The sequence below is a fragment of the Onychostruthus taczanowskii genome, unplaced genomic scaffold (assembly GCF_017590055.1).
Source record: "Onychostruthus taczanowskii isolate IOZ18803 unplaced genomic scaffold, ASM1759005v1 scaffold49, whole genome shotgun sequence".
NCBI lineage: Eukaryota > Metazoa > Chordata > Aves > Passeriformes > Passeridae > Onychostruthus > Onychostruthus taczanowskii.
In genome coordinates, this window is record NW_024502458.1 from 5,955,738 (window position 1) to 5,969,294 (window position 13,557).

Below are 13,557 nucleotides of genomic sequence, written 5' to 3' on the forward strand. Positions count from 1 at the left end.
CATGATTATTTTTTTCAGATTTAACAAAATTCTTACTTTGATACAAAATTATATAAATTTGAAACTTCCCTAATCAAAGGGAGATCTTAGCTGAATTCTTCCACTAGTATAGATAAAGTCTGGATGACATTCCCCGTCTTCACCAATGAAAAATCTCAATCTTAAAGCCAGAAATAAGTACAACAAATATATTGTACCACCTAAGAATTTCACATTTTCAAGATTATCTACGCAAAAAGCCCCAATGTGTGTTGTTAAATTGAACTGGCTTTTGGATTTTGTAACACTTCTGACCCATCAGAATGCCATCAGAGGGGAAAATGTATTTCTTAGCTCCACCAGTAATACTATAAATATGTGGAAAAGCAAACACAAATTCTTAAAAGAAAGCTAGTCTAAAATTGCAACAGTTTTCTACTTATGAAAGTCAGACACAGAAAATAACACAGAAATCTTACCAGCATTTTGGAGTGTGATAAAGCTGTTCGTGGGGGAGGGAATGCATAATCTGCTGTTTCCAAATCAGGATGCAAAACCTAGAGAATTTTGAAAACATGATATTTTTTCCTTCATTTTGCTGAGAAAAAAAATTTTTTCTTTCCTTTCTCAAATTCACTGACATTGAGTACCTCAAGTAACAAATTAAATTAAATTGTCAAGACTGTATGGAAATAAAGATGGAATTAACTTCTCAGCTTCAGGTTTCTATATGGGAGTTAGTTATCAAAAACTCCTACCACAGTCCATGAAAATGATCAATACCATTAGGGATTCTAGAGACAATTCAGCTGAAACAGATTAACAGACTAAAATTTTTTTCTGTTGAAGACAAGATTTGCTCAGAAGCCTCCAAATAAGGTGATTTCTATTTTATTACAATGATAGCAAAAAGACAAACTGAAGTACTTTTTATGGCTAATATAGAATTCACCATTCCTAAATTCTGAAACAGGGGCATCACACAAATAAACTTTAAAGGGTGATTAATTTGCTAAATTTCAAGAAAATGTACAGTTGAAACGAATTTATAAACACAGACAGGCAGCAGAAATGAGTAGTAATAATGCTGCTCAAATACTCTTATTAAAAATCATTATAAAGGAAAAATGTCTACCTCTTGAACAATGAAAAGACATTTTAAATTTCCATTACTGATGGTATTAACTTGAACTAAAGAGAATTAACTCTTCTAAAAACAGGAATGATGCATGAATCATTCTATTAAATCTCATTTCCAGTGTGCTTGAAAGCTTAATATTGAAATTTTTCATTCTTTACAAATAGGTGAGAGGCTGAAAAGTGGGGATTTTATCTAAACCTACCAGAGAAAGTGCCATTTGAGTCTGGTGTAGCAGTGGTTCTGGCAGCTGGGACAGATGAATACATTCAGGAATTTTAATTGTGCCCCCATCCAGGTCTGCTATGATTACATCTAACTGTAATGGACAAATAGTAAAAGTACATACAGTGAGCATAGCTTAAAAAAACACAACAGTTCAAATTTCTGCACAGTGATCTGCGCATAAGTTTAAAAAACCAAATTAAAACAGTACCAGCTTTAATGTATAGAATGTTTTTGATAGAGGAAATACTCCAAATACTTTCTATTACTGAATCGAGCCCTGAAAAATGAAATTAAACCAAAGAAAATGAAATTAGGCTAAACTTTCAAAAATGACTTTTGTTTCTGGATGTTCCAGGTCTGTGTTCAGAGACACGAGATATCTAATAGGCTGTTTGCAAAGGACCACAGTGAGGGCAGCTAGAACTAAAATTTCATGTTTCAAAGCACCTTTTGCAACCCTGGTTCAGTTCCTCCAAACACATACTTTAAAAGGGTAAAATAAAACAATTGAGAATACTTGAAAATCCTAAGTGAATTGCTCAAACTCAGGACAAATAGATGACAAAGCCAGAAATGGATCCATTCCTTCTCCTCCTGCACTGGAATCAAATAATTTCCCTCTACTTTACAGTCTTGATGTAGTCACAAAAAAAAAAAAAAAAAAAAAAAGCTTTTTCTGTTTTTTCTTGCCCCGGACCGTCTTGCCCTGCCTTCTTACAGGAATATTTTGAAGATATGTGAATTATTCACACAAACAGCTCCCAAGCACCCAGGGGCAGGCTCTGGGCTGGGAGGGGCAGCAACACTCACCAGCTCGTGGATGTCATTGCGAAAGACGGAGTGCACCCCAATGATGAAAGGCGTCGGGGAGCTGAGAACCTCCAGCAGCTGGGCGGGAAGAATTGGGATATAGGGATAACTGTGAAAAGAATAAATTAAATAGAGTAAAAGCTTCTGAGTATCCTTTCAAATAAGCCAACTTTTTTCTTAAAAAAAAAAAAAATCTTCCTGTTAATCAGGGACACTAAAGTTATAAACAATACATTCATTTTAAAAGCATGATTCGTTTGTGGCCATATACCTACACTTCAGCTTTTTGCAAAATATCATTTTATAAGAAGTCTCTAAAGGAAATATTTTGTTTTCATGTTGAAATGACAACTAAACAACACTATTTCAGGCATTGTTTACTTGGTTTGACAATTTAAAAAACTCTGTGTTCATCAAAACAACATCAAGAGCTGGATCTAAACTGATCAATGAATTTCTACACCTAATAAAAGTTTACACTCATTATTAGTTACACATTAAGAAACATATTCTCAAACTCAATTTCCAGTTCTTTCTTCTTATTGTATATTATAATGAAACCAATCTCTGAAATATTTTAAATAAAACAAGCTATTAAAATACAAGCATAGTTTGAAACAGATGAGTCAGAATTAGATGTATTCTTCCTAATAAAATTGCCTGACATTAAGTTTTCCATTTCAGCATTCTAGATCCACCTGTGGCATTTTAGAGAGGATCAGTTTGTTGACTTAAATTCATTCTCTGGTGGACATTCGTCAGTGACTTAAAACTGATACACACTAATGTAGCTGCTACCTTTGAGCCACAGAATCTTCTGCGTTGTGAGTAGGGTTTCTACCCTACATTTGCAGGTGGAATTTCTCCCTTTATCGTTTTCACTGCCACAATGCAACCAGATTTTTATTAATGATGTGTACACACCAGGATTTGCATCAATAATAGCTTTGCTTATTTTACTAACTACAGCACAACTCCTTTTGTTTGGGACAAATGAAAAATAAAAGTAATTTGTTGTCGTAAGAAATTGTATTTGTAATAAAAGTTACAGAATGAGTTATAAAATTATTTCATGAGTTTAAAGAATCCAAACTTAACTCACCTGTATTTGAGGGGAAACATCAAAGACTCCAGAGCCCTACAGGCATCACTGAGCCTTTGAAAACTTGCTGAGTGAAAGAGAACTTTATTTTCTGTAAGCACGGCACAGAATAAGCTGAGTACATTTTGTATTCCTGAAAAAAATAAAATAATAAGAAAGAACTGTAAAAACATCCCAAAAATTTCAAAATTACATTAAAATGTACCATTTTCTGGAGGGATTTTCAAAAAGCATATGACAAACACATAAATTGCCAAGCTCCAAGTTTTTCTACCTTTTATTTGACTAGTGCAGCTTCTGTTTTTCAGTTTGCTATAAAACTATCTGAATGTATTTCTACATTTCAGATACACTGTACTATATCTCCCTTTCAATACCACTTGCAAGGATGTCCACATCTCAGCACAAATCCCAGCAATGCTTAATAATGGCTTCAAACAGTATTCAATGTGCATCTTCTGCTCGGCCTTCTGTGTATCCAGCACTCAATTCTGGTCACTGATCCAGGCTTAACTTCTAAACCTCTTTGTAACTCCAAGTAGGGGGAAAAAAAAAAATCATACTGCCAAGTTCCAAAGAAAATGAAAAGATTCCTAGTGAACACATTCATACCTTATCCATTCTAGGAGTCAAGAGGTTAACAGAGGGCAGTAAGAGAGTATTCATCATTAGAAAGATACTTTCTAAGGTAAGGAAGATCTGAATGTTTTAAAAAGTCCCACTAGATTTAGGGGAAGACTCATGAATCAGACGATGGGATGATTTTGGAGTTTTTTTAAGACAGTGTAATTTACCTAAGAGACAAAGCCATGTGCTTTCAGGGAAAACCAAAAATATATTTCCTTTAGAAAAAAAGTCCCATCCTGAGAAGCAGACATGCCTGACACATGTGAGATATGCTGAAATTTATGAAATTTCCTGAAATATGCTGGAATGTATGATGTTTCCCTGAGGACATGGCTTGTGTTATCAGTAAGACAGCCTGTATTACCTTCCCAAAGCTACTGCTTATCTAGCAATAATGTCCCCAAAAAGAAGTGTGACTGTGGAGAGCCACTATATTCACATGACAATTAACACTTCGGTTTTTTAAGTAATTTTTTTGTTACGTTTTGACACATTTTTTTCTTCCATAATGTATGCAGATTTTCTTGGCTGGAGTAAAACTCAGCTCATAAACACAGTGGGACAAAGATTTGGAGAGGGTTGTTTAGGAAAAGAAGAACTCATTCTTAGGACAAAAAAGTCAAACCACAAAATAACAGCTTGTGCTTCCAAACTCCATTCTCCAAGAGTCCCCCAGAACTCACACAACCAAAGGCAGAGGCTTGAGAGGACTGAGGATAGAGGGCTTTGCTACAAGGCTCAGTGAATTACTGCTGCAAATGTTTGGTATTATTGTCAGTGGCATAATTAATATTGTGCTGGTAGAAAACAAACTGCTTTGTAATACACAAGGTAAGGATGATGATAAAAAGTCCAATTTGTTCCCTCATGTGAATGAAACAGCAGTGAATGGTTAGAAGGGAACTGGAAATTGTGTCCTTTGAACGCAAGGTTAGAAACTGCTGCCTGCTTGAAAAAAATCTCAGTAAAAAGTTAGAAAGTCAAACCGCCCCTTTTATGCAAAACCACCATTGTTCCTTTCCCAGAAAATTTAAAAAAAAATTTTGGAGTATACTTTTTGTTTTAAACTAAGTTTTTGTTTTCAGCTGGGCTTCTCACTCCCTTTCATTCCACACCAAACGTCTTAAGACATCTAGGAATACTCTTTTTTTTTTAAACATCTGACAATTTTTTCCTACAATCAGAGAGAAAGATTCTCAAACAGTGCCCTAAAAACCTATAAGGTTTTGGCAGGTATTACTGAGAAAAATAATACCAAATACCTCACAAATATTCAAAATATTTGGTACAATGAGATGCTCTAAAAAAGCCCTTCCTGTCATCAAAACACTTCCAATATAATTGAAAATTTTTGAAAGGTATGGTTTTCAGTCTGCACATCTTAAAACCCAAACCTGAGTTCTGAAAGGTGAGAGTTCTAAAATATTTTCTGGATGTCACTGACTTCAAACTTTCTTTTGGAAAGAATTTGAACATTCATTTACTGATGTAGAAGACTCAATTGAAACCAAGCTGTGAAAAAAATCCAGCCTTTTTAGCTGTATGATATTATTATGCTGTGAATTATGATGATTCAAGAGTCTAGAAGGAGTATTTTAATTCTAACACCTTTGAAAGTCATAAAACTTATCCAGTATCAGCATTTTCAATTTCAAATCTCTTCTGAATACAGGCTTCCTCATCAGACACCAAAACAATACTCAATTCTCCAGAGTACATAATAACTGAACACTTCTGCAAAAATTTTACTAACAAAAAGCATAAATGAAGGGGAAAGCAGAATTTTTCTTATGTATAAAGAGGACACCTGCAAGTACTTCACAGTATTTGAACACAGTGGTTGTAGATCAGTGTCTTTCCTAGGGACTAGTAAAATGATACACTTTTGTATAAATAATAAAGGCAATCTTCATGTTCCTGCATAGTGTTAAAGTGTATATCTGTCTGATTATTATCTGCTTTTACCACTGCAAGAAATGGATTTTGTCAGCATCTTTTACAGAAGGTTCTGGATGTCAGTCAATGGAACACAAAGTTTATTTAAATTACTCAGCAGTGATGGTATGGTTTGTGAGGCTTTCAAAGTTTCACTAGGGAAATTAAGTCTGGTTTTGCTGCATTTTAGTGGCCACAGATAAAAGCTTCAGTTTGTACTCCACAAAGACATTTGTCAGTGCATCTTAATCAGCACCACTGTAAGTTGATATTTAAATGACTGCTTTCAGCAACTATTCCCCACAGCTTTACTTGATGCCCCATAGCAGAACACAAACTGCAAACATGTTTTCACTGCCTTATGGGAGTTGGTCTCCCAGATGTTCACTACACTCTAACTGGCCATGGAAGGTGAATTTGCAATGTTTACTGGGATATGAATGCACCTGATGTAGCCCCAGCTGTGCTGAGCTAGAGAAAAACACTGCTTTACTTGCAGAACCTATGGAAGAGACCAAACTTGAGAGCATCTAACACACTTGGGCAATAAAGCCCAGGCTAACCGCTTCCACGGACTGAAAAGCTTGCAGAGCCCACACAGCTTCTTTGAACCAGTGTTTTCCTTCTCTTTCCCTCTTTCTTTCCTTCCTTCTTTCTCTAAATGCTCTGTGTGCAATACAGAAGAATATAAAATACATGATATAAATAAAATTAAGTGCGCAATACAGATAGCTCATCTGGAACTTTCTTATTTTCAAGACGACAGCCACTAACTCAATACAAAATTATTGCTCCACATGTACTTTGAAATGCATCTTTTCAGGAATATCAGCAGTAAAATGACTGTGAGGAAAACTTTTGTCTGATAGAATCAAACAACTTATAAACAGTAGGACTTTTGATTACTTTCCTTTTCTAAACCATTGAATCCATTGATTAAATCATTTGAGGAAGCCACCAAGGTGTTGTTCCAAGCCTTCACAGTTGTTTACTGAAAACAAACCATTCCAAAGCACAGCCTGAGCCCAGTTTCCTCGTGCTGCAGGACACAATCGAGGCTGGCTGTAACCTTGAACCCTCTGCTGCTCTGCAGACTCCACACTACATCCGATGCTCATTTGTCAGGGCATAAATAGACAACATGAAAAACAACAAACAAGTTGATTTTTACAGATTACTCCTTTGCAGTCTACAGACAGACATCCTGTAAAATATTATACATACGCTGGAAAATTTTGAATGGAGGCTTCCTGACCTTCACTGTTTTCAAGTATTTAAAGAATCTGTAATTTGTACTAAATTATCTGACATCCTACATCAACAAATGTATCATTCTGCCTGCTTCCTGTTGTTCTAGAATTTAAGTACTTATTTAAGCATGATTAAAAAAACCCCACCAAACACAAAGTCTACTTGACAAGTTACTGTCTTCTCTATTGCATGAAATCAAAGTATTACCACTTACTTCTTCAGACTTTTGTAAAGAGTTATAAACAGGGATTCAGAAACTCAACTAATTGAATACATTATTATGCCAATATGCCATTCTTGAATTACTGGACACAAGAAAAAGCTTAATAGACAAAATAATCCATAACTTAGCCAGACTAATCCAGGAAATGGGTCAACAAAGCCTGAAAAGCCTTTCTGAAAGGCCACTGGAGACTGCATAGTACAAGTTCTGTGCCAGGCAGCGTCAAGCTCTAAAGATAACTAGGAAAAGAGTAGAGAAAAACAAAACTCTTTTCATATTTATTTTTAGATGTGGCTGCATAACTCTGCTAATGACCAAAATACAAGCTTAACTAGTAAATAAGAGGCAACAACTGTACTCAATACTCACATAGGTAATCCGTGCCAAATTGCATTGATTTGTCCACCCAAAAATCACACAGTATCTGCAATCAGCTACACAGAGTGCAACCCAAATGACTGCTGTGTCACTCAGCTCAGGATCAGCCTGCATTTCAGAAAGCATGCAGGTCTGCTGTCAGAGCAGGACTGCACACTCCATGGCTGAACCCCAGCCAAGCTGGCTCACAAGTGGGGAGCAATCTGGCTGTGCCAGCAGAGAGCTTTGGGAGGGTTAATTTATCCTGCTTTTGGCTGGGAAACAGAGGACATGAGTCAGATGAGAACCCCAAGAGATTCACTTATTTGGGCTTTGTGAGACTCAGGAGGAAGAGAAGCAATCCCTACAGCATGGAGCCTTCAGCTGAGACTCGCTCAAAGAATCCAGCATTTCATGAATTCACCCCCAATTCTGAGCCCACAGAAGGAAACATGGGTGAGACATGCACTACTGAAGCCAACCTCCATTTTTAGAGATGCATTTCTGATTTGGGAACTGAACTGAAGGCAATTCAGAATCTGAACCATGAATTCTGCATGTTCTTTGTAGGAAGGGTGGAATGAAGGCTTCCCTACAAACCTGAGTCTGGGGAGGGTGGGAAGAGGAAACAGGGGAACCGTACAGAGACATTCTGGTATAAACACCACAGAAGCCAACTGACCATTAAAAGCTATCAAAAAGACTGTGAAAATGAGGAGATATATATAAAAAAGATGTCTTCACCTGGTGGATAAATATTCCTCCAGCTATCACTCCCCCAAAGTTCAACAGTACCCACTCTGTGCTGTCTACACTGAGCCAAGCAGATGGTTGTTCTCCAGACCCTAAATCACACAGGCACAAAGAAACAGGGATTAAGCACAGTATATGATCTGCCCAGAAAACAGTCAGTCTGTCTGTCATTTGCATGTTGATATCACTCCATTATTGCCAGTTTCCTTAAATCCCTCTGCAGACTTACTTAAAGAAGCAGCAAAAGCCCTTTGGCTTTCTTGAGCCTCCAAATACAACTCTGCCAATACATTGAGTGAACATGATCACTAATTTTTTATTTTCCAGAGACAATGATAAAGCTAAATACATTTTTTAACAGAAGATTTAGATAATAAGGTTTTCATCCCTGAAAAAAGTATGTGCAATACCATTTCTTACATGTATTTTAAATCTTTACATACCCAAAGGGAGATTGACAAGCTCAAGATGAATATGACTGTGCTAAGTGAATTTTCTTGACAAAGCAGAAAAGACATAGGAAGGTAAGCCAGACAAATAGCCCTTTAATATACAGAAAGTATTCACGTGGCAGGAAGGTAAATGCCAATTTCATGTGAAGGCAGTAAGCTGAATTACACAAATATACAAACATAACCTGCATTACCAGTTAGAAGTTTGCTACTGACTGTATGTCTGGCCCATATAAACAGGTTATGTTTGAGAGATGCTACAAAAAATAGACTAATTTAAGGGGAAGAATCTTCACAGAAATCAGATATAAGACTAACATTTCTTCTTAGAGGGAGGGTGGGAAGCACTATTTCTAAATATTGAATTGTTAACTGAATTGTTAGATATCAAATTAAACCAGAAGGTTTTGTTCTCTTACTGTGTCTCCATATGCATTCAAATGTTAAGATTTGAGTAATAGTCTATTCTGCTGAAATATGGTTTAATTTCTTGTCTGATTTCACATCTCATCTTCTGCTTACTTAGTTATCTAGGAAGGCAATTAAAATAGGATGCTATTTGTTTTGGATATTAATCCCATAAATATCAATTATTCCAAAATCATAAATAAAGGTAAACAGTAATCCTGTATAATTATTAGTAATCTGTGTACTAACTGTTAATTACCTGGATAATTACTAATATCAGGATACAGAATTTCTGTGTAACCCTCACAGGTCCACACTAACAGAAACTCAATGAAATTCTGTAAAAGAATTTTGAGTGGACTGGGATAATGAATACCCACTAATGAATTGAAATGCTGCCCAGTTTCCATGACTAGAGGTGGGAGAATGCTACCGAAAGATTCTCACATTTCCAGAAATTTTTACAGGGGAATTTCTTTCATTTCATTCTTTAGAACTGCCCTTTCAAGAATGATGATTTCATTGTTTGAACCAAATATTTTGTGAAACCTTTTTTCCCACGTACATCAAAAGATGTGTCAAAAAAATAAGCACATGCTATAAAAATTATTTATATCAGTTTGATACCGCCAAAATTATCTCTTTGCATCCTGATAGCAAATCTAAAATTGAGATTTGAGAAATTATTTGCAATTGCTGCTGTATTTAAGTAATCAAAACCAGAGCAGCTTACCATCCCTCCAAATTGATTCATAGATGGTAGTAAGTAAAGGAGGATTCTGTTCAGCCACCAACAGACATTTTAAAATTCAGAAGGAGCATTAAAATTTTTTGAGAAACCTGATTTGTTTCTAAGATTTTATAATTTCGTCTGGATTCACTTAAAGCAGAAGAAGTGTTCTTTAACATATCAATTCGGAGTGAGGGTAATACCAGTAGGATCCTTAGAAAGTAAATATCTAAGAATGAGAAGAGTATTGTCTTTCTTGAACTGTACACAGGAAAAATGGTCAAGGATACACAAGGAACTGCAAACATACCTGCTTCCTGTCTAAGGACTACAAAGTCTTTCTCAAGGAACATTACTACAGAGGCATTATATGAACATAACCAAATAAATGCAAAGCCAACAAGAACAGATGTGGGTGATCAGGATATTCTGTAAGAGCAATCTTCTGTAAGAGCAACCAGGATATTCTGTAAGAGCAATCTTCTATTTGTCCTTTTATACCAGCATAAAAGGACAAATATTCAACTGAAGAAACTGTGAAACAGTGTAACCATTAGAATTTTTAAAAATAACTTTATTTTTTCTAAAGATCATGCTTGGATTATCTTCAAAACATTTCCAAAATTTTAAAAATTCTTTGTCAAATTCTCTGAGATTTCCCTGATCTCCTGACACAGTGATACTTCAGCCCAAAATGCAACTCAAGAGCAAAACTTTAAATGTGAATTTATAAGAGTGAATATATGGAAGCAAACGTCTACAGAACTGTTTTTCTTTTCCTGTCACCACAAGTATTAACACTGAAGTTTGGAAATTGCAGTTTTGCAAGTTCTTATGATTTGACAGCTACCAAGCCTGCTTTGGAATAGTGAGAAAAGTTCTGCCTGCACTCAGACCAGCAAAAATAGAAAGAAAAGCCATCTGTTCCTAGGAGAATCCCTTTCAGTATTTTCTATAAGCACAGACAAGCTTCTTTCGCATCTTTTTGAACTTTGTCTATTTATTGACATTTGCTTGTTGGAGCTTACATTTTGCTCATCTCTGAAAAACAGTAATTTGTTTACACTCTTCTAAAATGTGTTTTCTGAAACAAAAGTGAAGTCCTGCTGTGAACAGAAATTAACTCTCTTCTCAAATGTCTCAAAACAAATTTTCACCTAATAGTTTAAATAAATTTCATTGAATTACAGTTATACAGCAAACTGTGGTCTGTAATTTTTTTCTCTTATTTGAAATGTTTTCTTTTAAAAAAAGCTCATTAACTACAGCACTTAATCAAATACACAGCTTCAAGTTGATTTACTTATGCCAGATAACTTTTCTTACTCAGATTTATAATTTGCTTAAAATATACTACTGCACAGTCTGTCTCAGTAAAAGAGTAATACAAGTTCAGAGTGGATATAAGTGAGCATCTTATGTCGTGTGCTTTGCTGTGCTGAAAAACAAGGAACACTGCAAGAAATATTGATTATAAGAACTACAGTGCCTCCAACTCATTTCAGACTCCTGCCACCACAGCAGCAGCATCTCAGGGGGTGCTGACCAAGCTCCCAGGGCATTCCCACGCGTCAAACAGGCAGAACCAGAGCAGGATGAACTGAAGGAATGGTTTGGCATTTCCTGACTGGAATCTCTGGCTCTCCCTGGCAGGGATGCTGCTGCTGCTGCTTCCCTTGCACCTGCAGCAAAGCTCACAGGAGTGAGGGAGCTCACGCTGGCAGAGGGATGGGTCTGTTCCCACTGCAGCCCTTGGCCACCAGGATTTAACCACAGCATCCAACCACAACCTGAGACTGCTGACACAGAACTGATGGGACCCTTCCTCCTTCCACCTTCCAAATATTTTCTGATAACTTGGTGAGCTGAAACTGCTCAGCACAGCTGAGTCAAGCACCGCTTTAGCAAAGGAGATGGGGCAGCACTGTGCAACTGGAAGTGGAGGTTCCAGACAGGATCATCTGCTTGGCTGCTGGGGAAATGAAGCCTCAGACTGTCCACAAAGTGCCTTTACTGGAAACTGCAGAAGAGTCCCTGTATAAAAGAGTCTGTATAAAAGTCTGTACAAGAGTCTGTATAAAATTCACTATGACAATGTCCCTTTATTTCCAACAGCATCTAAAAGAACACTTTCCTTTTGTTCTGCTCTTGCAGCAGTAAGGCCCCATTAGCAGTAAATGCCACATCAAATCCCTTCATAATCTACTTGTTCTTTGATGGACTACACAAATCTACTTGGAAAGCTTGAATGGTAAATTCTCTCTGGCTGGGTTATGGAGCTAATTGCAGCTCACCAGCCAGTGGGATTTAAACTGAAACTAGAACATGAGCCAACAGCATCCACTCATGTGATACCAGGTCCATAGGCTGGAGAGTATACAATTTATTAAGATCAAACACTGATTAGAAGTGTATACACTTAAATAAAGCAGTCCTCATTTAACATGCTTTAGTATGTTGAACATTTAACATGTTTTTAGCATTTTACACATGCTGATAAAGACTGACAAACGTTACACATGTTCCCATCACAGGATACATGATGTTTCATGGAAAAGAAAGAAATTGAATGAGTTGGGTGAGAAGTTTGTAAACAACCTGACAGTAAAAAAAGTTCTGGTTCATATCCCTGAAATCTCATAAAGATAAGATGTGGAAAGGGCACCACATCGACCCTTAGTGCATTTCACTGTTATAGGTATTAATGTACTGAAAATGCCTGCATTGGGATTCTTCATATGCTCTGCAGATTACATCTCTCATTGCTTTGCTGCCCTACATAATGAAATATTAAAATATCCTTGCTGTGTGTCAAAGACACCAGGATTTTCTTAGTCAACAAGTATAAGCCAGCTCACATGCTGACTGTGCAGTGACCCTTTCATAATGTCTCCCAGCCATACAAATACACATATATATTCATCAGGAATGTCTTTTCCCGTTTATACAGTAATTTGGTATTGTCATCTGTTGGCATAAAATACATTACATGAGAGGCTGAACATTTTATCTCCCCTAAACCAGAATTAAAATAATGAGAAGTTATTTCATTACAGAAAACATTACTCAAAGTGTCAACAAATGAAGCCAAAGGCAAAAATTCTGGGTATTTTAATATGTCCTGGATTTAGAATATATGGGACTGAAGGGTCTATAAACAGTGAAAGAGTCCAGCCTTTTCCCATCACGGCTATATCAGACAACCCCAAACTGATCAAGCTTCATCTTAAATACTGATAATGCTTTGTATTACTATTCCCAACAGGAGGTGTTTCAGGATGTTTCTTGTCCTACAGTTAGAAATTACCTTTTAACTTCCAACCTTAAATAACTCATGACCTTTTCGTATGAGCCTGTTCTTGGTGCTCACCTGTTTCTCTTAACTTGTGACTTCTCCCTGAACAATACTGACGTAAAAATCAGCAAATGGTAAATACATATGGTCTATGATACAGAGTAAACTAAAAAGAGTACAGCAGAAAACCCAAACACTGCTCAAAAAGCAGCTTCTAGAAGCCAGTATGAGCTATAACATGACCAACAATTTAAATACTCATTTCAGAC

The 13,557-nt window shown here is 36.5% G+C and overlaps 1 protein-coding gene across 7 annotated transcripts in view; it reads right to left on the reverse strand.

The window, feature by feature from the left end:
• The window catches only part of SBF2 (SET binding factor 2), a 232,280-nt gene that overhangs the window by 95,665 nt on the left and 123,058 nt on the right, over positions 1-13,557 (reverse strand). For all 7 annotated transcript variants that reach the window (XM_041415221.1, XM_041415217.1, XM_041415218.1 and 4 more), the window contains exons 7-10: positions 3,258-3,390; positions 2,156-2,264; positions 1,323-1,436; positions 459-536 (exon numbers count right to left, since the gene is read on the reverse strand). In XM_041415221.1, coding sequence (XP_041271155.1) covers positions 459-536; positions 1,323-1,436; positions 2,156-2,264; positions 3,258-3,390 — 434 coding nt within the window. The remainder of the gene's footprint in view (positions 1-458; positions 537-1,322; positions 1,437-2,155; positions 2,265-3,257; positions 3,391-13,557) is intronic.